At 48.5% G+C, this 27781-nt stretch overlaps 1 protein-coding gene across 1 annotated transcript; it reads left to right on the plus strand.

Moving 5' to 3' along the window:
• Positions 1-11137: 11137 nt before the first annotated feature.
• Positions 11138-25810, plus strand: polr2a (RNA polymerase II subunit A). The gene is made up of 29 exons (XM_079757991.1): positions 11138-11449; positions 12091-12223; positions 12320-12456; positions 12566-12736; positions 12884-13165; positions 13310-13471; positions 13580-13800; positions 13927-14059; positions 14164-14288; positions 14602-14812; positions 15099-15308; positions 15607-15775; positions 15970-16064; positions 16201-16404; positions 16521-16743; positions 16907-17090; positions 17629-17800; positions 17912-18017; positions 18629-18834; positions 19048-19311; positions 19613-19820; positions 19927-20027; positions 20154-20258; positions 20468-20650; positions 20813-21016; positions 21130-21316; positions 21421-21534; positions 21633-21782; positions 22042-25810. Exons 1-29 carry the CDS (start codon positions 11363-11365, stop codon positions 23169-23171), a joined length of 5877 nt encoding a protein of 1958 aa, XP_079614117.1. The 5' UTR covers positions 11138-11362; the 3' UTR covers positions 23172-25810.
• Positions 25811-27781: the final 1971 nt, after the last annotated feature.

Raw genomic sequence — 27781 nt, forward strand, 5'->3', positions numbered from 1 at the left:
TGTGTGCGTGTGTGTGTGTGTGGTCAGAGCTTGTGGTTAATAATGACATGGGACCTGGGAAGATTTGTGGTGTCGCCCAGAGCAGGGACATGATTTAAAGTTAACCAAAGGCGGGGAAACACACACGCACACACAAACACAAATGCACACACATACAAATAGAAACCCACAGTGACTACGATGTTTTGGATCCACAAAAGTGCATCAAATCATGACCAGCTTCCTCCTGCATACCAGGCGGCCTTCATCGGTCAAACTGCTCGCTATGGTCACTGGAATTTCCACATACCTCCCTCCCTCCCTCCCTCCCTTCCTCCCTCCCTCCCTCTCTGCCCTCCATGTGTCACTCACTCACCCACCCTTCAACCAGGAAGGGGCGGAGCCCTGAGGGAGTGGTGCTGTTCCTTAATGCCTCGAGGGATGGGGAAGAAAAAAGGAAAGATTAAAAGAGGATAAGATCTAGCTTTTTTTAAGGGACTAAAAACATTGTATTTTAACGGGGAAGTTTATGGAATTTTAAAACATGTAGTTGTATGACCCCCCCCCCCCCCCCCCCCAACACACCTCCTCCTCCCTCACCACCACCACCACCCCACCAACGAAACTTTACCCACCCACTGAACCCTGACGCCAAATTCCCCCCCACACCATTGTACGCCACTGCACTTGTCTCCATGGGAACTGCTCTGGGATTGGTTGCTGTTGCTGTGACCTCTCTTGGCTCTTGAAGCCCCCCCCACCATCCTCTTAAACACACTCTTTCAAATGTTTGGAGATGATGTGTGTGTGTGTGTGTGTGTGTGTGTATGTGTGTGTGTGTATGTGGGGGGGGGGGGGGGGCGGGTGTGGGTGACAGGAGATGCTAGGAAATGGGAAAGTAAAAATATGCACAAATATGTGTGTGTCTATTTGTGTGTGTGTGTGTCCAAAATTATTTTGGAGGAAAGCAAACGAGGGGAGAGAGTGAGCCTACGTATGGGAAGCAGTTGCCCATTGGCAAAGACAATAGTGTGTGTGTATGTGTGTGTGCGTGTGCGTGCGTGTGCGTGCGTGTGTGGTTTGTGTGTGTGTAACATGTGTGTGTGAGAGTGCAGTTGCCCGGCTCCACACACACATGTGTGCCCACGCTCGCATTGTCCCGGGCCTGGCCAGCGACTCTGTATTCAGAAGCCCCCCCTTCATGCACCCATCCCACCTCCCGCCCCCTCCCTGGTCCGCCTATTCACGCTGTTCGCACAAACTTGATCATCGCCTTTTCATGCTGTGCTCCCAAGCGACACACACGTCTGAATGCACAAAGATGGAGGCCAATGGTGGCGGCCATCTTGTTAGCAGGCTAGCACCCCTAGCTGGCTGGCTACCACATGTTCAATGTTTGTCCGTTGCTCCAATGGAGAGAGTGGGAAAGAGACACAGAGAGAGAGAGAGAGAGAGAGAGAGAGAGAGAGAGAGAGAGAGAGAGAGAGGGAGAGGGATGTGAGAGAGTAAGAGAAACAGAGAGAGAGAGAGAGAGAGAGAGAGAGAGAGAGAGAGAGAATACAAGGTGATTTCAAACCACAAGTTCAAACTGGTTCAACTTCAAACGGTTCAGCCCTGTCCGGGCACCACTTTTAAAATCTAATTTTACTTTATGTTCTTGGTAGGCTGCACTAAATTGATTACCCTGAAAAATGGGAGGTAAGGCCAGCTGTTGCAAAATGACGAAATGCGCTGTAGAAATGTCATAACTGGCAAAACCGTTTTTCTGCCAGCAAGTATGATTTAATTATTTCCCTAATCTACTTATCAACACACATTTCTTAACATGAAGCTATGTTTCCACTTTCCTCAAATTCACTTTCCTCTTCTCTTATTGTTCAGATTCCATTTTTCACTTCAGTGTGGCCCTAAAAGACCCTAAAAGCACAGATTTCAGAAAGAACATGATTTATGAATGACTCCCATTCATTCTAAAATATCGTTTACTTCAAAGCCGATTAAGTCCGTCGTGGTCAGTCTGCATGTTAAGCCCGCCCTGCCTGACCCGCTGACCACGCCGGCCCCTCGCTAAAAGGACCTTACGCCGATTTCACGATTAGTTTATTTTAATGTAAACACATTCAAATCTGGAATACAGTAAAACATATTCAACCTAGAAGGAGATTTGTATTGCATTCTATTTCGGATACAATGCATCAAAAACAGGAGGCCTTTCAGCTAATGAAGTCAATCCCAGCGCTGTTCGACTGAGCCAATCACAAGCCGGCATTTGGTCTTGTCTGCCTGAGCAATGTGCCACAGGTGTGGGTTTGAGTACCGGCAATACAACGGCGTCACATAATTGAACCTTATGTGTTAGCTCTTTGCATTATTGGAACCTACACAGACATGTGTATTACATAGAGTGGGTTTCCTCAGAGTGTGTTTGATGAAGTAGAACAGAAACAACCTATTTCAACTTCACTGCCTACGATGAGGGGGAGATTTAGAGAGGAGTTCTGATCTCTACGCGGGGGGGGGGGTCATTCTCTCTTACCCCCCGGAGCCTCAACGGAGTAACGCTTCGTGAAGAAGAGATGGAAGATAAGGATGGATTGCACACATGACGCCAAGGTCTGTGGGCTGCTTTGACGTCAACAGCGTCATCCCAACCACATCAACCAACAACGAACGCAGGGTGTCGATGAGTCACTGCGAGCCCACTATGAGCGGACACAATGATTTAGCGAAGCATGTTTAGTTTGCCTGTTTAGCTGTGTAAACGTTGGCCCATTTGAACTGTGACTGTCTGACAGAATGTGCATTGTGCACTTGGCCACATGCACACACACACACACACACACGTACACAAACATAAACAATCACACGCACACACACACACACAAACAACCAAACACTATCACATGCACACACAAACACACACACACATCACAAACGTGCACACACACACACTCGCACACACACAGAAGCTCATGCACACACTCACAATCACGTGCACAAACGTGCACACACTCAAACGTGCACAAACACACACACACACACACACACACTCGTGCACACGCACAGATGTGCTTAGCGCAGTGTAGCAGGGCAGAGCGGGTCCCATAAACAGGATTAAAGCGCGGGGTGGATCTTGCGCTGGGTATCGGATGACGGAAGTTCAAGGGTTTCAGCAGAGAAAAGCGCCTGCTAAGTAATTCATGCCGCTGAGCGCAACAAATCGGAAGACCACGGTGAGCCCGGGCCCTGCAGGGGCCAGATAGCAGGCTGGGGCCGCGGCGCAGATAGAACAACAAGCAGGCCAGCCAGAGGAGCACTGTACAGGCATTCACGAGGACCACAAAAAATACTGGTCGAAGAGTCGCCCAGGCCAATAGGGAGGCAGGAACGTGGCGTGTACCGGGGTAGGCCGAGGGAGGGAGGGAGAACGAGAACGAGAGAGAGAGAGAGAGAGAGAGAGAGAGAGAGAGAGAGAGAGAGAGAGTGAGAGAGGGAGAGAGAGAGAGAGAGAGAGAGAGAGGGAGAGAGGGAGAGGGAGAGAGAGAGAGGGAGAGAGGGAAAGAGAGAGAGAGAGAGAGAGAGGGAGAGAGAGGGAGAGAGAGAGAGAGAGAGGGAGAGAGAGAGAGAGAGGGAGAGAGGGAAAGAGAGAGGGAGAGAGAGACAAAGGGGGGACAGCTGCAGGGAAGCAGAAGACGGAGAAGAGGAAGAAGAGGAAGAGGAATGAACGAATGAACAAACAAATTGCTGCCAGAGGAGATTGGAAGGGATAGGTGGAAAACCGTCCGGGAGGGGCGGAGCGGGGTGCTCTCTGATACGGGGAGGTGGTGGTGGGGGAGTGGGGAGGATAAAGCGACCCAGGGCGGCTGGTTTTTTCCACTGCATGTGAGAGCGGGCGAGAGAGCCAGGGAGAGAGAGAGAGAGAGAAAGAGAGAGAGAGAGAGAAAGAGAGCGAGAGAACGAAAGCGAGCGCCAGAGAAAGGCTAAATCAAATTAATTAGCTTCTCCATCTCCAGGCAGCTCCTTAGGCATGCTGTACTGGCAAAGACAAAAAAAAGAGGGGGGCTGGGGGGGGGGGGGGTAAAGCAGGTAGAGGGAGAGCGGGCAGTGGGTGCCCATAAGAGAATTGGAGAGAGTTAGCCGAGGGCGAGCGAGAGAGCGAGGGCCAGAGCAAGAAAGAGAGCGAGAGGGAGCGAGAGACACCGAGGTAGAAAGCAAAAGCGAGACCAAGAGAGAGAGAGAGAGAGCAAGAGCGACAGCGACAGAGATTGAGAGAGAGAGTGCTAGAGTGCAAGAGCGAGAGCAAAAGAGAGAGGGAGGGAGGGAGGGAGGGAGGGAGTAAGAGTGCAGGACAGAGGGTTGAATAGCCTGTCTTGTGTGTCTGCACGGTTCCACCGCTCAGAGGGCCTGGGAGGTGGTAGGCGGGGGGGGGGGGGGGGGGGGGACTGCATAATTCTCTGATAAGCGTGAGGGTTGTTTTGCTTCGGACTGCTGCTGCTGCTGCACAGCCCAGGGTGGTGGTAGCGGACGGTGGTGGGGTTGTGGGAGGGTGTGCGTTTGTTTGTATGTGTGTGTGTGTGTGCATGTGTGTGTGTGTGTGTGTGCGCAAGGGGGGGGGGGGGAAGTAGCCAAGAATGTCGAGTGACGTTGCGTGTCGCTGCACTTTGTGGCCTCGCTCTACTTCCTGGTTCTGGGCGAGCTCCTTTCGGAGACGACTGTAAACAGCCTCACTCTTTGTCTCTTTAAATAGCACTTTGCTCGCTCGCACTCACACGCGCAAGCACACACACACACACACACACACACACACCCACTGTAAATGAAGACGCTCCAACGTGGGCGGGTATGTGTCTGTTGCTCGGAAATGTCTGGAAAAGAGGGTAAACATAGATTGAGAAGGTGTGTGCGTGAGCGGTCACAACGCCTGGAGCGTGCTTCTGCAACGAAAAACCCTGAAACCAAACGATAACAAGAATTCGGTAATAATGGTCCTGGCACGAGATGTAGGCCAGACGAACCGTGCAGGGGAGTGTAGTGAGGCAGACAGGCAGGCAGAAACGGGTGGGGCCGGGGGGGAGGAGTAAACGAATGGCGGGCATAAAAACACAAACAACCACAAGAAGAAAGCTAATCCCGACAGCATCCACACAGATCCAGAAGGAAATGTGTGCCTGTAACACAGAGAGAGATTAGAGAGAGTGAAGAGAGAGAGAGAGGAAGAGAAAGAGGAGGCTAAGCTTTGAAAACAGGGATGGTCCGAAAAAAGTTTTGTTTGGCAGGCTGGTGAAGAGAGAGAGCGAGGGAAGTCACGTGACCAGAGGAGCAGGTCCTGGCAGGCGGAGAGGTTTCTAAAATAAAAACAATGCAAGGACAGACTTAGCACTGCAGACTCAATCACACAAAATGTGTGTGTGTGTTGGTGTGTGTGTGTGTGGGTGGGGGAGAGAAGATGCAGGGGGAGAGACATAGCGGGCTGGGGGGGGGGGAGTGAGAGGCAAACTTCCCATGGGGGGGGTGGGGGGAGAGCAGAGAGTTTGGCGATGCCAGTCTTGGCTGGGCCCAGCCAACGCCAGCTTAGTATTAAGCTGATTGCAATGCAAGGTGGGATCAACCGCATTCAAATTAGTGACCACAGATCGCTCCACAAAGACAAGAAGAAGTGTTGGGAAAAGAATTTAACTCCAAGAATCTCTGAGAAAGCTCTTGGAGTTTCTTCTGGGGTGGGGGGTGGGGGGAGTAAAAAAACATGGACGGCACACACTGTTCATTCAAGAACTGCACCTGCGAATGGAGAATGGATCTGCGCTCAGGGTGGAGCTCATCAGCGGGGGGGGGGGGGGGGGATTGCGATGAGTTGGAGTTGGTTATTGTAGTAGATAGAAGAGATCTGGAGTATGAAATGGAGGAGGTGCAGGTTTGGAGTGGGGGGTGGTTGCTGGCCCTTTGGCAGGGACTGACATCATCTAAAACAAACAAGCAAAAGAACAGGACATTCTCGCTGTGTGGATGGAAATGGGCTGGCTTGTTCAAATGGTTCCTGCAGAAGTATGCCTCCGTCTCTCTCTCTGTCTCTCTACTGTCTCTCTCTCAACATGTCGCCCACTTTGGGACAAAATATAAACAATAAGATGTATATTCTAAACCGTATATATATTGGTCGTTGTTGAGAGATCATTGAATTTCATTATTAAAAGTTTCAATTCATGGCCAAAAGCGCATGCAACTAGTAAATAACATCACAGATATTATTGTATGATTCAATAAAAAAGATGTATATAAGAAAGTTGTGGTTGGAAAGTTGAATCCCAAAAAATATATCAACATGAGCAAAGCAAAAACTGGTGAAATCCTCGCTTCGGGTGAATTTGGAATCATTCAGCACGTTTGTGTGCAGATGAAAGTCCTGCATATGTTTCCTATCAGTACCAATCCAACTGCTATGAATGTACGCCTATAAAGACTGCCATCTCTGTGCAGGCAGGCCTAATAACTTAGCTGTGTCTATACTGGTATCTTGTAGGTTTCGATCCTCAGTCACATGGGAAATATAAATAAAGGCATGTTTGCTCCTCCTATCCTGTTATGCATGTGCCTGTCTCCCTCTCCCTCCTGCTCGCGTTTGATCGTTGTGTTACAACACCGCCTCCTCCTTTGCTGCGCCCCCCTTCCCCCCACCCCCCCACCCCAGACCCCATTGGCTGGGGAAAAACATGTTCACTGCCAGGGAAACACTGACATCTCCTGACTGTAGCTCCCCCTGGATATGAGAACTCCAAAAGTCCTGCTTCCTGGAACCAAACTCCTCCGTCTGATAGAGGGGGGGAACACATAAAACGCTTCACAAGATTGCAAGGAAACGATGTGAAAAAAAGCTAAGGCTAAACCCCTAAAAAGCTAAATAATATAAAGATACCTGAGCGGTCATGTAAGTAATTTGGTCTCACTGCGAACCAAACCCCTAGAAAGCGCTTTATAACTTTTAACAGTGGTCACTACTAACCCTTAAATGATAAGTGTAGTCCTACTAAACAGTGGTCACTACTAAACCTTAACTGTTAAGTGTAACCCTACTCAACAGTGGTCACTACGGCCCTTAGCTGTTTAGTGTAGCCTGACTCACGCCAAGGAACTCAATTGACATAATTTAGAGTGACCACGTATGAGTGACTGAAAAACCAACGGGGGACTATGGTAGGTTCAGTAGGCACGAGGTCATCCTAGTTCATATTGTTCAACCACCTTTGAGATGCACTAACGTGTAATTTCCTGTTGAAATGGGATATCATCACCAGAAAACTCGAATGGCCTTCATTATTTCTATGAGGCGGTTTAGATTCATAAAATAAATGCTATTGCAATATATCCTTAAGATCCACTGCATAGTCAGGATTATAGCTCTGAATGTCGTTTGTGAACAGAAGTTGCATTTATCTATAAACTTATAAACGCAACTTTCCAGCGTAGAGGACATGATGAAACATATGCTTTCTGTTTTTTAGGTCACGGTAATCTTTTTTGTAGCTACTCCAACTTTTCCGCCATTATTCTCAGCCTAGTGTTTTAATTGCTTTGGATAGAAGAGTCTGCTAAATGACATGATGTTGATTTAAATGTAAATGTAGGTCGAGAAAAGGTCAATATATATTCAGGAATATTTTGTATAGAAAACTCAGACAAGTCTATCCCAGCCATAGATTTCATTACCATTAATTGCACTATAATTGATTGCAATTATTGCCGTTTTGTTTCATAAAAGCACTAAGTGTATATAACTAAATGTAATAAAATGTGACATACCTATATTGAACAGTGAACCAAATGGTATTAAGGCCATGTTGTATGCAAATGTATTTTGTAATAACCAACCATACTTACAGTACTTAAATAATTATTAAAAAGACATAAATTGTGAGAAGGCATAAAACATACACAGACACCAGCATACAATACGCATATTTCATGAGATAGTTTTTAGTACCGGACATTAGTTGTATATGTTTACGTTGGTTGACTCGGATGTCAGGTAACAGTATTGTCTTGCAAAAACACTGGATATAAAAACTGTCTCTTAAGGCATTGTCAATGCATTAAAAACATCTTGAAAATATTCAAGCATAAATAGGCATGAAGGGTGACATAAACCAATTCATTCACTAGTTCTTAAAAAAGCATGGAGTATTAAACTTTATCAGAGGTGTAATAGCAGGGGTGAACCCAGGTGTAGCTCATTAAATTAATCATGGGTCTGTTTTCATGCCAGTGCCCATTAACGTCATGTGATACACCTGAGTTCGCCCTGCTACATTTCCGTAATGAAGGCATGCTATAGTACTATATGGGAGGAGAAATCTCCAAATAGTTTTCCAGAACTGCAACGAGATCTATGAAGCCTGTTATTTTTTGGTACCAACATATTTGTGACAATAGAGGGCGCAGATCCTTCGACATCCGAGTTGGCCATTCCAACCGGTTGTGCAACAGCAACTTCTTTGCAGCTAAACCATATTAACCAGAGGGGGGAGCCAAAAACACAATAAAGAATCCTTTGTATAGCTTTGGCGTTAGCCTTCTTGGTACGCTGAAGAAGTGAGATAAAAACTAATTTAAAATAGGTTATATTGTTTTACAGTGCAACGTTTGGAGTTACACTTGGATGTAAAGGGGAAATAATTACAATTTGAAGTGTTGTTGAAGCACGTAATGCTGCTTCAGTTCTTGAAAATGTCCTCCAGTTTCGGTAGCTCACCGAGATAAAGACATGAGCGCGTTTATGCCTTTATAGGCAACACCACAGCCACGATGCAACACTTCCATCTTTCAAGGCTTGTACAAATCATGGCAGTGCCATAACCCGACCCCAGTCACACATAACACACATGTCAATGAGGTTGGTTTAAAATGTTTATTTAGAGACAGCGTAAATTGGCATACATGATTTTTGGACGAGAACGATTGCTGGGGCAAATACACATTATCTAAACAACGTACGAGGAAAAAGGATAGGCGTCAACACGGGTGTAATTGGATCACTGTAGAAACAGTATTCTGTAAAAGTCAAATCAATGTACAGTACGGTCTTAAAATTGGCAAATAGGACAACCTAAAAGAGATACGATAACTCATTTCTTGTCCAATGTTACAAAGAACTGTGGTATTTGGTGGGGCCCGGACAAGGTATTGACAAAACAACTACCAATAAGTGAGTGTACCACGTCCATACTGTAGGATTACTCCATGGTATATGATGTACACAATGCCATAGATCCCACCTGCTCCATTAATAAGGCCTAACTGAAAGAAACAAGTCTCGTCAGTAAGCTACACAAATCACAACCCATAGCATCAGAGATGCACTGGTCCTCGTTACCCACATTGTCTTCACACACTCCCAACTACAGAAAAAGGGCATCTCCTTGAGTCACACACTTCCAAGTCCACCATAAATCGGATACGATGGACTGCAGGTTAAACACACGATTAATGACAATAGTGAAATAGGCCGAATTGTATGAAACGAAGCCCACAGTTCAGTGGTCAGGCTTGGCAACAAGAAGACACCGGTCCTCCATCTTTCTTTTTCACAACATCGTCAACCCCGCAGCCGCCATGTTGAAGTGACGGAGCCGAGCTCACAGAACCAGGCGATCAGTCTGGCGACAAAGGCGATCATAACGAGCGAATATGCCCGGGAATATCACATATGCAGTGTCCAACACTCACTTAACGTTACCACAACCCCGTCTCCCAAGGTTCACCTTGAAACGAAAATATATAATCGAGGGTAAGATGTTCAAGAAAGGGGAATTTAACACGAGTAGAGTCTAAATATCGTATCTAACTACCGCCAAAAAGATATTAAAACTAATAAACTGGTCACCCACACCCGGTTACCAAAACGCTTGCGTTTTGTGTCTCAGGTCGAGGGACCAACATCGAAAAGGCGATTAAATTACGGACATTATTTAGCTAGCAGCTCGCTAGTTTGCAGCTAGCTTCACAATCGGCAGCGGCAACAAACACTGGCCGGGTACAAACACATTATCCTACTACTGTTTGAGTGGACATTGACAGCATTAAATGACAAACTTATCGACTTGTGTTATTCCGAAGACTCTCTAAAAGACATTAAAACCTATGTTACAACTTCTTACCGCCAAAGCAAGGGTCCCAGTTAAAAGGCATAAGAAAACGAGGCCTACTTTTTAAAATTGGCTTTAAATAGGGAAATAAACACCTAAACATGTAATTACAATACCCGCTATAAAGATTACATACCACTGTACCGTACAGTTTAACAAAAGGTACGTATAGTTTCAGAAATAAGGTAATTATAACACCACAGGCTTTCTCCGACTTTTTCCCGGTAGCTCTACTGGAATCGTAGTCCACCGATCGGCACGGAGTCACAGGCGAGTCCGAGGCTTACAACTTTGTCCCGTATATTGCAAAACGCCGAGAATAAAAGCTGAACTTTCGATGGCCATCCGTTACAGCAACCAAAATAATACCGCTAGTCCAATTTTGGGTCGAAAATATCAAAGAATATAGCTTTTGTTCTTGTGGTTTGTTCCTATTTTTTGTAGGCCTTAACCACGAGCTTCTTTTCTTGGAGTCGAAGCTGGTTCAGAGCGAGACCAACGGTAGAACACAGATTTTTTTTATTTTGCTCAGAGGGAAGAAATTCATATCGGTAAATTTCGGCAAACATCGGAAATGAGGCGGGGTTTGTCCAAATTATTGACGTTTCCTTACAACTCGATTGCGATTGGTCAGCGGTGTCATTTTCTTGCATATTATTAAAGAAAAGCACCAATCGTTGGGAACAAAATAAAATATTCAAATTCTACAATACAGAAGAGCATATTGGAACCGCCTCTGTTAATTTATATCCAATAAGATGCCTTTAAGCTTTGGCTTATGACGTCTAAGCAGATACCATTCGTAGGCTGAGCAAACGTGCTTTACGATTGGCTATACGTGTAATATAATGTATTATTCATGATGTCGTGGGCAATAGCCAATGAGATCTTTACGATATGGATCCAAGCTCCTCCTCTGAATGAGCGAGTCCCTACACTTTGGAGTCTGTAAACCCGTAGCAAATGTCCAGTCTATAAAACCGATCGTTGGGCACACTAACCCTCAGAAGCGCGGAGAGCGCTCCACAGAGTAGAACATAAAAAGGGAAGGGGATAGCTTGTAGATAGAATAGTTGGGAATAAAACGTTTATAATAGGTTCATAGGGCAGACAGAAGTTGGGATATCGCCTTCGGAGACGTTCCGGTCACCGCTGGCGGCCTGGACTTACTCCTGGTTACAATTTAAAGCTGTTCCTTCTCACAAAGCGGCGTGCCGAGGGAGGACGCGTCTCTTTGAATAGACAGGATGCACGGACCGCCCTCCGGCGACAGCGCATGCCCATTGCGCCTCATCAAGAGAGTGCAATTCGGCATCATCAGCCCAGATGAACTTGTAGGTTTTCTTTTTGGGACTGGGTATTCATTTATTCTCTGATCGTTCACACATTAATATTACGATTTCTTCACTAGCCTTGCGGTTATGATTTCGTATTAAAGACATGGTTCTATTAACAGGGAAGCGTTTGCTGTTAGCCTAGCATAGCTAGCTATGTCGAGCTAGTGAGGCTTGCGCTAACTAGCAAGGGCATATTGCAGGAAGTTGGTCAAACTTTCAGCATACCGTTACTAAATCAGGCCATCTCATGAATTAAACCCCCTATATTATTGACCGTTTTACACGTATACTTGCTCATAAATGTCACCAGGCGAATAATGTACGCTACAAAGCTAATTCCTCTACCGTTACGTTTTCACAAGTTTGTATCACCCTCGACTGATTTAAATACAATGAAATTCTAATAAAAGCTAATTCCAAGAAAGTCCTTGCTATACATGTTTTATTTTTCGCTATACGTTATTTTGGTGTATTAAAGTAATCATATTTGGCAATGACCATTCTTTAGAATGTTAGTTTGTTTTTAACGTTTTTGTTGGTCATGATATATTGATCATGGGATTCAACTGAAGGCATTGACCATATGACGAACTTGTTTCTAATCAATTCAATCTTTCACATTATGGCTATCTCTTCAGAAACGGATGTCAGTCACTGAAGGGGGAATTAAGTACCCCGAAACCACTGAAGGAGGTCGTCCAAAACTTGGTGGCCTCATGGACCCAAGACAAGGGGTCATAGAAAGATCTGGAAGGTGTCAGACATGTGCAGGTAAAGTTAGACCAGCGTAACTCATTCCATAACTCGTTACACAAAGGGTGGGGAGTTATCCACATTGACTTCTTCCTACTTCCACTTGTCTTCCAGGCAACATGACAGAATGCCCGGGCCACTTTGGGCACATAGAACTGGCGAAGCCAGTTTTCCACGTCGGCTTTGTAACGAAGATCATGAAGGTTCTCCGATGCGTCTGCTTCTTCTGCTCCAAACTATTAGTCGATTCGGTTCGTATGCCAGCATTTCAGTCGTAACTCAGTCCAATGGAAAGCCTCTGTTTTGGTTTTGTCTTCAAAATTGTTCAATCATCCATTTGTGTTTTATTTATTACCACAGAACAATCCAAAGATCAAAGACATCCTGGTGAAATCGAAAGGACAGCCCAGAAAGCGACTGACTCATGTCTACGAGCTTTGTAAGGGCAAAAATATCTGTGAAGGCGGCGAAGAGATGGACAACAAGTTTGGCGTGGAACAGCAGGAGTCAGAGGACATCACCAAGGAGAAGGTAATGTTGTCACCATTATCACTGTCTCGCATCTGCCGCCACTGCAACCAACACGGTCGTACCTCTCCATCCACACCGTGCCTTTGTTCCTTGTGCAACACTTTTCTGTGTGTCCTCACAATTCTCTGCGTCCCTCCCCTCCCCCAGGGTCATGGGGGTTGCGGGCGCTACCAGCCGCGCATCCGTCGCTCCGGCCTGGAGCTGTACGCAGAGTGGAAGCACGTCAACGAGGACTCCCAGGAGAAGAAGATCCTGCTGAACCCTGAGCGTGTGCACGAGATCTTCAAGCGCATCTCGGACGAGGAGGACGTCATCCTCGGCATGGACCCCAAGTTTGCCCGGCCCGAGTGGATGATCGTGACCGTGCTGCCCGTGCCCCCGCTGGCCGTCCGACCGGCCGTGGTCATGCAGGGCTCCGCTCGCAATCAGGTACACCCTGCTGGGCTTCTAGAGGGTTAAACGGCATCGTTTACATTCGACGGGGGGACACTTTACTTCTCTTGAGTGGAAGAAGTTGTTTGACTACCCTTGGTGTCCGGCTGAAACTCATGCTCCACACGTTGTGTCTCCCAGGACGATCTGACGCACAAGCTGGCCGACATCGTCAAGATCAACAACCAGCTGAGGAGGAACGAGCAGAGCGGCGCGGCGGCCCACGTGATCGCAGAGGACGTCAAGCTGCTCCAGTTCCACGTCGCCACCATGATCGACAACGAGCTGCCGGGACTGCCGAGGGTACGGATGTGTTCTTTGTTTGAACATGAAAATCGAAATATAATTTATTTTTAATACATTCCTAATTCATACCACTCTGCCTACTAATTTTCTTCTTCTCCTTTTCAGGCGATGCAAAAGTCTGGGCGCCCGCTCAAGTCCCTGAAGCAGCGGCTAAAGGGGAAGGAGGGGCGCGTCCGCGGTAACCTGATGGGAAAGCGTGTGGACTTCTCCGCCCGAACCGTCATCACCCCGGACCCCAACCTGCAGATCGACCAAGTGGGCGTTCCTCGGTCCATCGCCGCCAACATGACCTTCCCGGAAATCGTCACACCCTTTAACATTGACAGGTATGACACGCCATGTCTTTTCAAATGCCTGACTATTTATAGACCTTTTGTTTTTGTGTACCGGACGATCCCTACAAGTGTTTTATTGGTATGCTAAAACATTGCGCTTCCCTCTAATGTCGCCAGGTTACAGGAGCTGGTACGGAGAGGAAACAGTCAGTACCCGGGCGCCAAGTACATCATCCGAGACAACGGGGACAGGATTGACTTGCGGTTCCACCCTAAGCCCAGTGATCTTCATCTACAGATTGGCTACAAGGTAAGATCACAGGAAAAATTAAAAAAAAATCCACTAACCCTAGTGGAAACGCATCACATCTAAAGTATTCCCGATTAACGGAATATCCCCCACCCCCTATATAGGTGGAGAGGCACATGTGCGATGGAGACATCATCATTTTCAACAGACAGCCCACGCTACATAAAATGTCCATGATGGGGCACAGGGTGCGAATCCTGCCCTGGTCCACCTTCCGAATGAACCTCAGGTAAAACATTGTAAACTGAAATAATTGACGTAAACTCCCTTCAATACATCGGGCTGTAAAATGTCAGTTAACAGTTGGTTATTCATAAGTAATACCAGGAACCTCATATTTGTTTTGGCGTCACTCCATCTGGAAAGTACCTAGCCCTACTTTTGCTGTGATTGTTCCCGTTTTTATAGTTTTACGATCACGCAGTGAACTGCGCGATATAATCAGCACCTCCGGTGCCACATTGTTTTCCAGTGCGATCAGAGTTCCCACTTCAAACGGGTTGTGGTGAACACGGTCAATAACAAGCCCCTCCTCCCTCTAGTGTGACCACTCCATACAACGCTGACTTTGACGGGGATGAGATGAACCTGCATCTCCCCCAGTCCCTGGAGACCAGGGCTGAGATCCAGGAACTGGCCATGGTGCCTCGTATGATCGTCACCCCCCAGTCCAACAGGCCCGTCATGGGTATCGTGCAGGACACCCTCACAGCCGTACGCAAATTCACCAAAAGGGACGTCTTCCTAGAGCGGGTAAGGTCTACTAGATCCGTTGTGTCGTGTTTGTTTAAGAAAAGTTTTTACTTGCCGACATTAAAGTAGTGCATTTTATTACTAACCTCATAGATCCGAGTTGTCCTGTCTTTGGAAATGTTTTCTGTGAGGGTCAGAGAAGGGAAGAAATGTTAAATAATACAACATAATAAAAGAGACAATGACAATAACTAGCAAACATTATGGATGACTCTTATTCCTCATACACGCACGTTGAACTCCTTCCCGGGCCGCTCACCTTGTCCGCTGCTCTCTCCCATGGCAGGGAGAGGTGATGAACCTGCTCATGTTCCTCTCCACGTGGGACGGCAAGGTCCCCCAGCCGGCCATCATCAAGCCCCGCCCCTTTTGGACGGGCAAGCAGATCTTCAGCCTCATCATCCCCGGACACATCAACGTGATCCGGACCCACAGCACCCACCCCGACGAGGAGGACAGCGGGCCCTACAAACACATCTCTCCCGGGGACACCAAGGTTCGTTGCGCCTCGATTCTGACGCCACATGCTAGGCCACCCCTCTGAACCCTTCTTTCTTTATCATTCTAATCAAACCTTATTTTAAAGAAATATTTCCAGCAGATTTGTAACGGGATCTGTTTCAAAATTAAATGATTCTATTTTATGACACTCAAAGTGGCATGACCATTCGCCCTTTCCAAAATGTACATCGAAAAAGATTATGAAACTATCCCACGAATTCCATGGTCTTCATCAAGCACATTGTTGGGAGGCGTCCCACTCACCTTTGCCCCGGGTCCCGCTGCCTCCCCAGGTGATCGTGGAGAACGGCGAGCTGATCATGGGCATCCTGTGCAAGAAGTCTCTGGGTACGTCGGCAGGCTCCCTGGTCCACATCTCCTACCTGGAGATGGGCCACGACATCACCCGGCTGTTCTATTCCAACATCCAGACGGTGGTCAACAACTGGCTGCTCATTGAAGGTGAGGAACCCAGTCCAAGCAGAAGTGGAAGTTAATATACTGTGGGATATTTCTGCGAAAAGTTATGTTAGGACGAAGCCTATGGAGTATTATATAGTATCTAAAGTCCCTTGCTCAACATAGGGGGAATGATTGACACATTGTTTATACATTTATGGTCAGTTGTACTCACCTTCATTGTTTGTAATCTCCAGGTCACTCCATCGGTATTGGTGACTCCATTGCCGACTCAAAGACCTACCTTGACATCCAGAACACAATCAAGAAAGCCAAACAAGATGTGATAGAAGTAAGGGCACTGCCACAAGACGTAACCAGTACAACCAGTCATGCAAGCACCAGAGACGATTGTTTTTGGAGCACTGATCAAGCTAAAATAGGAGAGTACCTAATTTATTTGCTGTGGTTTTCCCCTTTTCTTCCAGGTCATTGAGAAGGCCCACAACAACGAGCTGGAGCCCACGCCCGGTAACACACTGAGGCAGACCTTCGAGAACCAGGTCAACCGAATCCTCAACGACGCCCGTGACAAAACAGGATCCTCTGCGCAGAAGTCTCTGTCAGAGTACAACAACTTCAAGTCCATGGTGGTGGCCGGCTCCAAGGGGTCCAAGATTAACATCTCACAGGTAGGCAGGCCCGCATTTAACGGCACCGGATCCAATTGTGTTGAAAAAAAGGGGGGTTTATAATCCTTCATCATCCTCCAGAATCCTGACCACATGGTGATCTGGCCCCCTTGCAGGTTATTGCCGTGGTGGGGCAGCAGAACGTGGAGGGCAAGCGCATCCCGTTTGGCTTCAAGCATCGCACACTGCCCCACTTCATCAAGGACGATTACGGCCCTGAGAGCAGGGGCTTCGTGGAGAACTCCTACCTGGCCGGCCTGACGCCCACAGAGTTCTTCTTCCACGCCATGGGAGGCCGAGAGGGGCTTATCGACACGGCCGTGAAGACAGCCGAGACCGGTGAGCCGAGGCGGTGAAAGGAAACTGAGCCGAGGGGGACATGAAGTGGAATGGAGAGCAAGTCCACCTGTCGACATTTTCCGGAAGATAGTCCCTAGAGGTAGAGGAGTGAAAAATAGCAGGTTTTCAGTCAGATACTTTTTCTTTCTTTTTTCACCTCCAGGTTACATCCAGCGTCGTCTGATCAAGTCCATGGAGTCGGTGATGGTGAAGTACGACGCCACGGTGCGTAACTCCATCAACCAGGTGGTGCAGCTGCGTTACGGCGAGGACGGGCTGGCCGGAGAGGCGGTGGAGTTCCAGAACATGGCCACGCTCAAGCCCTCCAACAAGGCCTTCGAAAAGAAGTGAGTCGGGAGGGTCTCTCAACGCGGTGTCTTTAGAGGGCTGTCGCTGTGGAGATAGGCTAATGTGTATTATCTCACAAGTGTAATGGTAAGGGAGACGACGGGTGTTAACGTTAGGACTTTAATTAGCGCTGGTATTGCCTACAGACCCTTGCCTAACTTCAAGAGCTACCACCAGTGTTAATCACTACCATATTAGTTTTAACTTGTACGTATATAGTGGTATATTGTTATTTCTTTCTTTTGGTAAATGTACTTATTGTAAGTCGCTTTGGCTAAAGGCGTCTGCTAATTATCCCAATGCGAATATACTTCCTAATAGTTTGTGGTACTGAATCAGTATGATACAAGACTAGTACGCACTACGCTTTTGCATCGTTTAAACACACTGGTCCACGGTTCATGGTCTTATCTTTCCTGCGCTGTTCTTAAGTCCTTCAGTACAGTAAATCCCTCAGTACGGATTCCTTGGCCGTCTCGGGCCGCGTGTTCAACGTCGGCGGCTTAACCCCGCTCTTGTCCCGCCCCGTTAATCCAGGTTCAGGTTTGACTGCACCAACGAGCGGGCGCTGCGGCGCACCCTGCAGGAGGACGTGGTGAAGGACGTGCTGACCAACGCCAACGTGCAGGGAAGCCTGGAGAGGGAGTACGAGAAGATGAAGGAGGACCGCGAGATCCTCCGCGCCATCTTCCCCACCGGAGACAGCAAGGCACGGCGTCGCACACCAATGGACCCCAATCAGAAACCTAACACGTTTAACAAGCAGGAGCGGATGTGTGGAAAGTAGTGTGATTTGTATCGCTCTCCGCCTCAACTTTAGGTGGTGCTGCCATGCAACCTGGCCAGAATGATCTGGAACGCCCAGAAGATCTTCCGAATCAACCCCCGGATCCCCACAGACCTCAATCCACTCCGCGTGGTCGAGGGTAGGCCATAGTCATTATTCAGATTCATTTCGATGCATTTGGTCTGTATATGGACCAAGCCACACATAACACTGCGTGATATTTAGGTTACCAGTTAGATAAGAGTGCATCGCCCATTTAGTTAATCCAGAGATAACATTTAACATAGCATTTTTTTTCCCCCTCTAAATCAACAAAGTGATGGTTTAACAATGGGTTGAATTTCAGTCGACCAAGATTCCCTGGTCGACTACAGCCCCGATATTCCCTAGCTCCTGTCATCCAAATGGATCAATGTCTGGATATGGGATTAAATAGCTTCCTCTAGACATCTCCAGCCCTGCTGAGTTATAAAAAGCCTCCTGACCCATCCGCACAGGTTATAAAAAGAGTAGAACACAGTCAGCTTAGAGTTGCAAAAGGCTCCCTGGATGCAGGGCAGTACAGTGGACTTAGAGGTCTAATTCCCGGCATTAATTAACTGGAGAACGTCGACTAAACACTTCCAAGAGAGATGCTTACCATGAGTTTAAATCTATATCCGAACAATAACAATGTATAGTCCAATGCCTCAGAACAACGTTGCCTAAATCCTAACCCCTGGATCGACCGATGGTCTTCACCGCCCGCAGGCGTCGGCGAGCTCAGCAAGAAGCTGGTGATCGTGAACGGCGAGGACCCCCTGAGTAAACAGGCCCAGGAGAACGCAACGCTGCTCTTCAACATCCACCTGCGCTCCACGCTCTGCTCCAAGCGCATGACGGAGGAGTTCCGCCTGTCCACCGAGGCCTACGACTGGCTGCTCGGGGAGATCGAGACCCGCTTCAACCAGTCCATCGTGAGTTTTTGCCAGGGCATCCCGACCTGACCGCTGACGTTTATGTTTGACCCTAGGGTAGCCGTCAGCTCTGTCCCGACAAACTGTAGATGAAACGTGTGTAGTTGAAGGAAGGATGGAAAGGATGTGGTAATCTCTCTATGATCATGACTATGATGTCTTTATATTTTGAGATATCGTCGACTGAACGCAAGAATTATTTCTCCCCTCCAGACACACCCCGGTGAGATGGTGGGAGCCCTGGCCGCCCAGTCCCTGGGAGAGCCCGCCACGCAGATGACGCTCAACACCTTCCATTACGCCGGAGTGTCGGCCAAGAACGTCACTCTGGGTGTGCCCCGTCTTAAGGAGTTGATCAACATCTCAAAGAGGCCCAAGACGCCCTCGCTTACGGTGTTCCTGCTGGGGCAAGCGTCGCGCGATGCAGAGCGGGCCAAGGACATCCTGTGTCGACTGGAGCACACAACCTTGCGCAAGGTAAGGATGTCTTCACATCGGGGGGAGCAGAAATTGTAACATTTCAACTAGGTATGTCTGTAGTCGATGCTAATGGATAGTGATTACAATGTTCAATTAAATGAAATGCTGGGAGGCCCGTATCTGTTTCCAAAAATCATAATATCTTACTACTACCACAAGTTGCTCAGCTAGTCTGAGTGGGTAGAACATTGTTTTAATGTTTTTTAATCCTGAAAGTCTCCTGCCTTCTTACTAGGAGTGGCTCCATCTTACACATTGCGTCATTAACAATACCGTTTCTCCTCCCCCCCCCCCCCAGGTGACGGCCAACACCGCCATCTACTACGACCCCAACCCCCAGAGCACGGTGGTGACCGAGGACCAGGAGTGGGTCAACGTCTACTATGAGATGCCCGACTTTGACGTCACGCGTATCTCCCCCTGGCTGCTGCGCATCGAGCTCGACCGCAAGCACATGACTGATCGCAAGCTGACCATGGAGCAGATCGCCGAGAAGATCAACGCTGGTGAGACCCGTGCACGGTTTCCCCTAGGGGGTTAACGCTATTGCTGGCCATGTGGATATGGTTACCCTACACGGCGTGTATACGTTAACCTGCAATGTTCGGCCAGGTTTCGGAGATGACCTGAACTGTATCTTCAATGACGACAACGCTGAGAAGCTGGTTCTGCGGATCAGGATCATGAACAGCGACGAGAACAAGTTCCATGAGGTGCGATGGATTGATGGTCTTATATAGTCCAGTTAACCACTGTTGTGCAATGAACCACTAGTTATACATGATTTCTGGTTATTTGACCTTTTTCCCATTGTTGACTTGAATTCTTAATTTTTTCAGGACGAAGAGGTGGTGGACAAAATGGATGACGACGTCTTCCTGAGGTGCATTGAGTCCAACATGCTGACGGACATGACCCTACAGGGCATCGAGCAGATCAGCAAGGTAATGCAGGAACACCACCATTTACAACACTTGCAGACATGTATAAATAAATTATGGACAAGCATATTTTAGCTTGTATTCATTTTCTAATGTTTAGAACAGGTTGGCTATTTTAGGAATAACGCCATTGGTCGAAATGTCCCTCATCATAAAAAGGACGTGTGAAAGACCAGTGGTCAGTGATTCAACTCCTTTCGTTCGCCCTCCAGGTGTACATGCACTTGCCTCAGACAGACAACAAGAAGAAGATCATCATCACAGAGGAGGGCGAGTTCAAGGCTCTGCAGGAGTGGATCCTGGAAACAGACGGCGTGGGCCTCATGCGGGTCCTCAGCGAGAAGGACGTGGACCCTGTCCGGACCACCTCCAACGACATCGTGGAGATCTTCACGGTACGCCTAAAGCCGCCTCAAACTCGCCTGTGATTAAGGCGCATCCTGGTGTGTCCTTTGGTAGTGGTTTCATTTAGTTTGAAAGGCTAACGGTGTTTTGGGTTCAGTTTCGTTTTTCCCTCATACTTTCCGCCCTCATTCCGATGTCCTCTTCGCTGTTAGGTACTCGGTATCGAGGCCGTCCGAAAGGCCTTGGAGCGCGAGTTGTACCACGTGATCTCCTTTGACGGCTCCTACGTCAACTACCGCCATCTGGCCCTGCTGTGTGACACCATGACCAGCAGGGGCCACTTGATGGCCATCACACGTCACGGCATCAACAGGCAGGACACCGGCCCGCTCATGAAGTGCTCCTTTGAGGAGACGGTGAGTTTTCCCGTTATGAACAAGCCCTGACTGCTGTCTGAGCGTTGAAACGGGAACCCCGTTTCATGGCCCTACTCGATTGGCTTCTCAACGGCGCCCCCTCCGTGTCACAGGTGGACGTCCTGATGGAGGCGGCGTCCCACGGGGAGAACGACCCCATGAAGGGCGTGTCCGAGAACATCATGCTGGGCCAGCTCGCGCCGTGCGGCACGGGCTGCTTCGACCTTCTGCTGGACGCCGAGAAGTGCAAATACGGCATGGAGATCCCCACCAACATCCCCGGCATCAGCGTGGCTGGACGTAAGGCGGAGACACCCCGACTCTGCTCCCTTGCCACGGAGTCATATTATTTGTTGTGATAAAAATATTTGACCTTTTCTATTGATATATATTCTTTTCTGCAGCTACCGGAATGTTCTTCGGCTCAGCACCCAGCCCCATGAGTGGCATGTCCCCCGCCATGACCCCATGGAACACGGGCGCCACCCCGGCCTACGGCGCGTGGTCCCCCAGTGTCGGTACGTGTACACGCGGCCTGCTCCGTATTCCGGTGTTGTTCCTCGTGTTTGCGTTCCCAGTGACTCACCGTCGGCCTTCTCGTTCTCCCCGCATCCAGGGAGCGGCATGACTCCCGGGGCCGCGGGCTTCTCGCCCAGCGCCGCGTCCGATGCCAGCGGCTTCTCCCCGGGCTACTCGCCAGCCTGGTCCCCCACTCCTGGATCTCCAGGCTCTCCGGGTCCAGCCAGCCCCTACATCCCCTCTCCAGGTAGGTTCTGCTCCTCAAGATGGCTTCACGTTGGCCAGGCGAACTAGCTTCCACCCACTCGTTGCTGTTGGGTTGTAGTTAAGCTGAAATGGATTAGAAGTATAATTTAAAAATTACGTATTTCCGTGTCAGGCATTATATGCAAATGCTCCACGCAGCGATTAGAAGTAGTTCCTAATTTGGTTCCTAAATATCAACACTCCCTATGTGAATGTATGGACTGACTTGTCAATCCGCTTTCTGTGTTTTGACCCTTCAGGTGGGGCCATGTCCCCCAACTACTCGCCCACCTCCCCGGCGTACGAGCCGCGCTCCCCGGGGGGCTACACCCCGCAGAGTCCTGGCTACTCCCCGACGTCTCCCTCCTACTCCCCCACCTCCCCCTCCTACTCCCCCACCAGCCCCAACTACAGCCCCACATCCCCCTCCTACTCCCCCACCTCGCCCTCCTACTCCCCCACCTCGCCCTCCTACTCCCCCACCTCGCCCTCCTACTCCCCCACCTCCCCCTCCTACTCTCCCACCTCCCCCTCTTACTCCCCCACCTCCCCGTCCTACTCCCCCACCTCTCCCAGCTACAGCCCCACCTCGCCCTCCTACTCCCCCACCTCACCAAGCTACTCCCCCACCTCCCCCTCCTACTCCCCCACATCTCCGTCTTACTCCCCCACCTCCCCCTCGTATTCCCCCACCTCCCCCTCCTACTCGCCCACCTCCCCCTCCTACTCCCCCACCTCGCCCAGCTACAGCCCCACCTCTCCAAACTACACTCCCACCTCCCCCTCCTACTCCCCCACCTCCCCCTCCTACTCCCCCACCTCGCCGTCCTACTCCCCGACGTCGCCCAACTACACCCCCACCAGCCCCAACTACTCCCCCACCTCCCCGTCCTACTCCCCCACCTCGCCCTCCTACTCCCCCTCCAGCCCCCGCTTCACGCCCCAGTCCCCCACCTACACCCCCAGCTCCCCGTCCTACAGCCCCAGCTCGCCCTCGTACTCCCCCACCTCCCCCAAGTACACCCCCACCTCGCCCTCCTACAGCCCCAGCTCCCCCGAGTACACCCCCACCTCCCCCAAGTACTCCCCCACCTCGCCCAAGTACTCCCCCACCTCTCCCACCTACTCCCCGACCACGCCCAAGTACAGCCCCACCTCGCCCACCTACTCGCCCACCTCGCCCACCTACACCCCCACCTCGCCCAAGTACTCCCCCACCTCGCCCACCTACTCCCCCACCTCGCCTAAGTATTCGCCCACCTCCCCCACCTACTCGCCCACCAGTCCCAAGGGCTCCACCTACAGCCCCACCTCGCCGGGCTACAGCCCCACGTCACCCACCTACAGTCCGGCCATCAGCCCAGACGACAGCGACGAGGAGAACAACTGAGGCGCCTCACGGGAAGAGGAGGTGCGCCGGCTGAGAGGAGACCCCACCACTCCTCCCCCAGCGGCCCCCTTGCCCCACCTCGAGGTGGACAACTGAAGGAAAGAATAACGCCTTTTTAAAACCAACACAAACAACCTGGGGCAGGGAGACCGAGGGGCTTAAGTCACGACCAAACAAGAGCCAGAGGAGGAATCTCTGGTTCCTTGCAAAGGGAGTTGACTCCTCCCCAGCCCCACCCCTCCCCCCCCCCCCAAAAAAAAAAGATACATATATATATTTAGTACTCTTTGAATTCAGTAGACTTGGAACTGTTTCGTCTAGAGGAAGTGGCTGCCTTCTCAAAATGTACACTAGTTTGTTTTTAATTGGCAGTTGAAGCAGATTCTTTTTTTTTTGTTTGCTTCAACTGTCAACAGTTGAAATGTAAGGAAAAACTAAAACCGGGGGGAGAAGTGGTGAACAGGGGGGTCCTCTTTACCTTCATCCAGTCTCTCTCTCTCCCTCTCACACGCGTCTCCCAGTTCAGTATTGGATTGCGAAAGTTGGAAGTATTGCCAAAACGCCTTACGGGGGGAAACAAAAACTACGCTTCCAGTGGCTGAAACACCTTAAAGCGTAGGCCTACGAAGTCGCAGCAGTCGAGGTGGAGTGGGCGGTGGAGCCTGTCTTTTGTGCATATTTTACTGAAGTGTATCTACATGTAGACCTTATCTTTCTTTTGTAAATATACAGTAGCTGCCACTTTATGAAGCCCTTTATGTGTGGGTGGGAGGGGGACAACCTGGAGCCGAGTGGGTTTTTAATATATAAAAAGGCGAGTGGCTCAAATACAAAGAAATCGTTAGGCTTATTTTTTGACAATTTAGCGTTTTGGTAATGAAAACAAGAGCTACGGAGGGGTTTTGTGACACGCGCTGATTAAGTCCTGGCTGAAGGGGGCGAGAGACACTGGCATGCAGGCGAGCGAGACACACCTAAAGACCCAACCTATTCCATTGCCATCACTCGTGGCCTCTCGTACCCAATCTCCTACCACGTCCATCTTACCCCCCCCCCCCCCCAAAAGACTAACGTGAATGATGTCATGAAGCATCCACCAGCATCCCCATGTCCCTCACACTTCAAAGACTTGTACAAAAAGAACGCTTTTTTTTCTTTCTCCATCCTTTACACGCATTTTCCCTCTACACTGGGAAAAAAATTATAAATTTATGACATATTCTTAACGCTCAGAATAAATATATTTTGTCTTTAAATTTAGTTTTGGAAAGTGAACTATGGGCGGATGAGGGATGTTTAGTTTGGAGTTACTGCTTTTGCCATTGATTGCATGAGTTGCCCATAGAATGTTTTAATCTAAGCCTTGGGTGGATCCCTTTCCAATTTCTGATAGCTGATGTGTACAAGTCCTCCCTGTATTTTTTTGGGACTTGCTCAATTTATTTAATAAAAAAACAAAGTTAATTATTCTGTGTGAATAAGAATAGAGAAAAAAAATCTTTGGTTTGTTTTGAAGGCTTTGTAAAACCTGTTTGCAGGAGGCTCTGAGGCTCAGACACTGCGGATGAGGCGTAGTGTCCTTTAACTTTTTATAACTCACCATCCCCCTCCACACAAAAAAACAGTAACCAGCTTGATTCCCTTAATGGAAAAATGGCTGCTGGTTTTCATTTAGATTTGGCCACGTTTGACATACTATGTCGCATCCTTTTGAGTTTTTGGACACCAGGGGGCGACAAATACAGCGGTGTCCACATGATGGGACAGTGTCGCTTAATAATTCCACACCCACTACGTTGGTGTGACATTTATTTGTATGTTAAAATAAGTTAATTCACGGCCAAGTGTTAACAGATTTCCCAGGGGCCTAGTTACGTTTGTTGTTAAGGCAATTGTTTAATTCGATGTGCTTGAGTAACATCAAGATGTGTGCACCCCTTTCATGCTCTTCTAGGTTTACTTGAGGTCTCGTCCCTTTATATCCCTTTCATCCCCAAGTAATCCTGATTGTTTGAGATCAGTGTCGGTTCTGTTTTCTACCAGTGTTTGTATACCTGTGATTTGGGGTGAAATCTCTGGGATCGGGCTGGGAACAAAGGAGATGATTACCCTGGGAGTCCTCTTGGATACGGCGTTTTTCAGTCCCACCAAACATCTTGCTCACGGTATTGCTGAAAGGAAAAACAGGCTGATATGAGTCTACCAAATATACCAATTGTCTAGAATTAAAGGGACATTGCATCGTTTGGCCTTCACATCACACAGAACCGCAGATTGCACTATTGGGACATACTTTCGGTGGGACTTCTGATCTATTTGAGAGCCCTAGGATGGGGTCCGGCTTGAACTCCCAGCCAGTCCCACCGTCCTTAACCGTGCCGTCCAGAGCGTTCTGGGTGTCTGGACTCCCGGGTGTATGATCGCGGTTGGATGTTGTGTGTGTGTGTGTGTGAGCGTGCGTGTGTGTATTGTGAAAGGTGAGCGCGTGTGTGCCTCAAATGGGCCAGACAGGGTTAGGTGTTTGGTGGGGAGGGTAAGGAATGTTTAAATTAAATAAGTTGCCACTGTATAGAAATCAACACTTCATTCTCTGTACCTTTTGTTTATGTTTTTGACTTGATGAAAAAAAAGTTAATAAAGGTTTTACTACAGCCCTGTCTTTGCCATGCTTTAACGTTGAAAATAATTTCAATCTTTACATTACTGAATGAAATCTAAAACCTAGAGGCCACCCTTAATAGCCCCAAGTTATTGCCAAACTTCCACAAACAATGCATAGAAATCCATTACATGATTTAGTTGCCAGTCTTCCAAACGGGTCCATCCGCGGGGGTCATCTCTACACAACAGACAGTTTATCTAAGGCCTTGGTCATCTCTCCCAAGCTCGTGCTGCTATGCTGGCCCCTTTCTGCATGCATCAGCTGGGTCAGACTGTAGGCCCAGCCGTGCGGCCTCGTCCATGGGTCTGTTAAAGCACTCCCGTGTTTGCCCATGCAACATGCGCGCGCGCACACACACACACACACACACACACACACACACACACACACACACACACACACACACACACACACACACACACACACACACACACACACACACACACACACACACACACACACAACTTGTAAATCCTAATAAAGTTGACGTATGAAGCAACCAGGGCAGTACCTCCAGACTGGAGCCATTTCCAGAGGGCAGAACTGCTCCATGTCCGGTTGGTTGATGCAAAAATGCCTACAGGGATAGAGCGGACCAATCGTTGGGTTGCTGTTCCCTTTTTTTTTTAAGATCCAACAACAATAAAGACATATGGACACAAAAGGGGGGGGGGGTTCTCACCCGGAACCCTCTGCTATAATATCTTCAATATTGAGATCCCTCAATTCTATACATTACAAACACTGACATCTCATACATACAAGTGTTATTTAGTTGCTTCCCCAATTGTTCTCTAAGTTAGTTTCGACACAGTCCAAACCGAAAACGAAACATTTTCAGACAAGATCCTTGCCGTCGAGCAAGGAATTCTCTAACAAGGTCCCACTGACGCTGGGTTGGTGACGATATTGGGGCCACATTACCCTATCCTGTACAAATGGTGTAGTACGCATTGTACCCATGAGAGGTGGGTCTCTGCGTGGGCTAGAGTGTGCATGCGTGCTCACCACGTGGACTGGAGTTCTGCCGCGTTGGTCTGCAAAGTGTTCGTGGTCCCCCTGGTAAGCCAGGCTGACGTCAGGTCACGCCCTACAGGACACAGGGAACACACTTCTATCATTTCAGATTTGTGCTGTGAGCAAAGCGACTTCTGTTGTAATAAAGACGATGCGTTCTATCTAAAGGGAAATGTAAGGGCATCTCATTACACTGAATGATGATTTGCACTTGTGTGACAACAGGTCATTGATTTCTTTTTTGACTACACATGCTTGCCACTAGAGGTCCCCCAAGACTAATTCTTGCCTACTTCACCCCTGTTACAAAATGAAGGGAGATCAGGTAAGCAGCTGCCTAGACCAGTGATTAGGCTTTGAAATAATGATAATAATAACGATACAATAAATAATTAACCTGGTAACGTCACCTGTTCAAACGAAATAAGTACATTTACTGTAACCCTAACCCCAAAAACACTATAACCACCACTAGTAGTATCTAAACTAATCTTAACTATATTAACGAGAGAAACATATCTTCGAGAGCGCTCACCATTGCGGTGTCATTGGCCCCTAACCACCCCAGACGTAGGGACTATGCCACAGCCGACCTTTAATCTTCCTCTGAAACGATGGATTTAGACTGAAAAACTCCCATTTCATAAGCGACTACAAATGATTTGCTGACAGGAAAAAGAAATGCTTAAACTCTCGGACTAAGCTAACTTTAACTCCAACGGATTAAGCTATTTTTTTTGTTCGATGTTCGCAACGGAAACTCGCGGAAATAGTATTTACGCGCGAGTCGTTATGGTAACCACATTTCGGTGTATACATAACATGTGTGACGTTTTAAATTGTTTACCCGTATCCTGGATTTGTCATGAAGGGCTCTGACAGGGAAAATAATTGTTTTCGTTTTACGTTTGTAATTTAGGGATAACCGATC

Source organism: Pollachius pollachius (assembly GCF_949987615.1).
Source record: "Pollachius pollachius genome assembly, chromosome: 20".
Classification (NCBI taxonomy): Eukaryota; Metazoa; Chordata; class Actinopteri; order Gadiformes; family Gadidae; genus Pollachius; species Pollachius pollachius.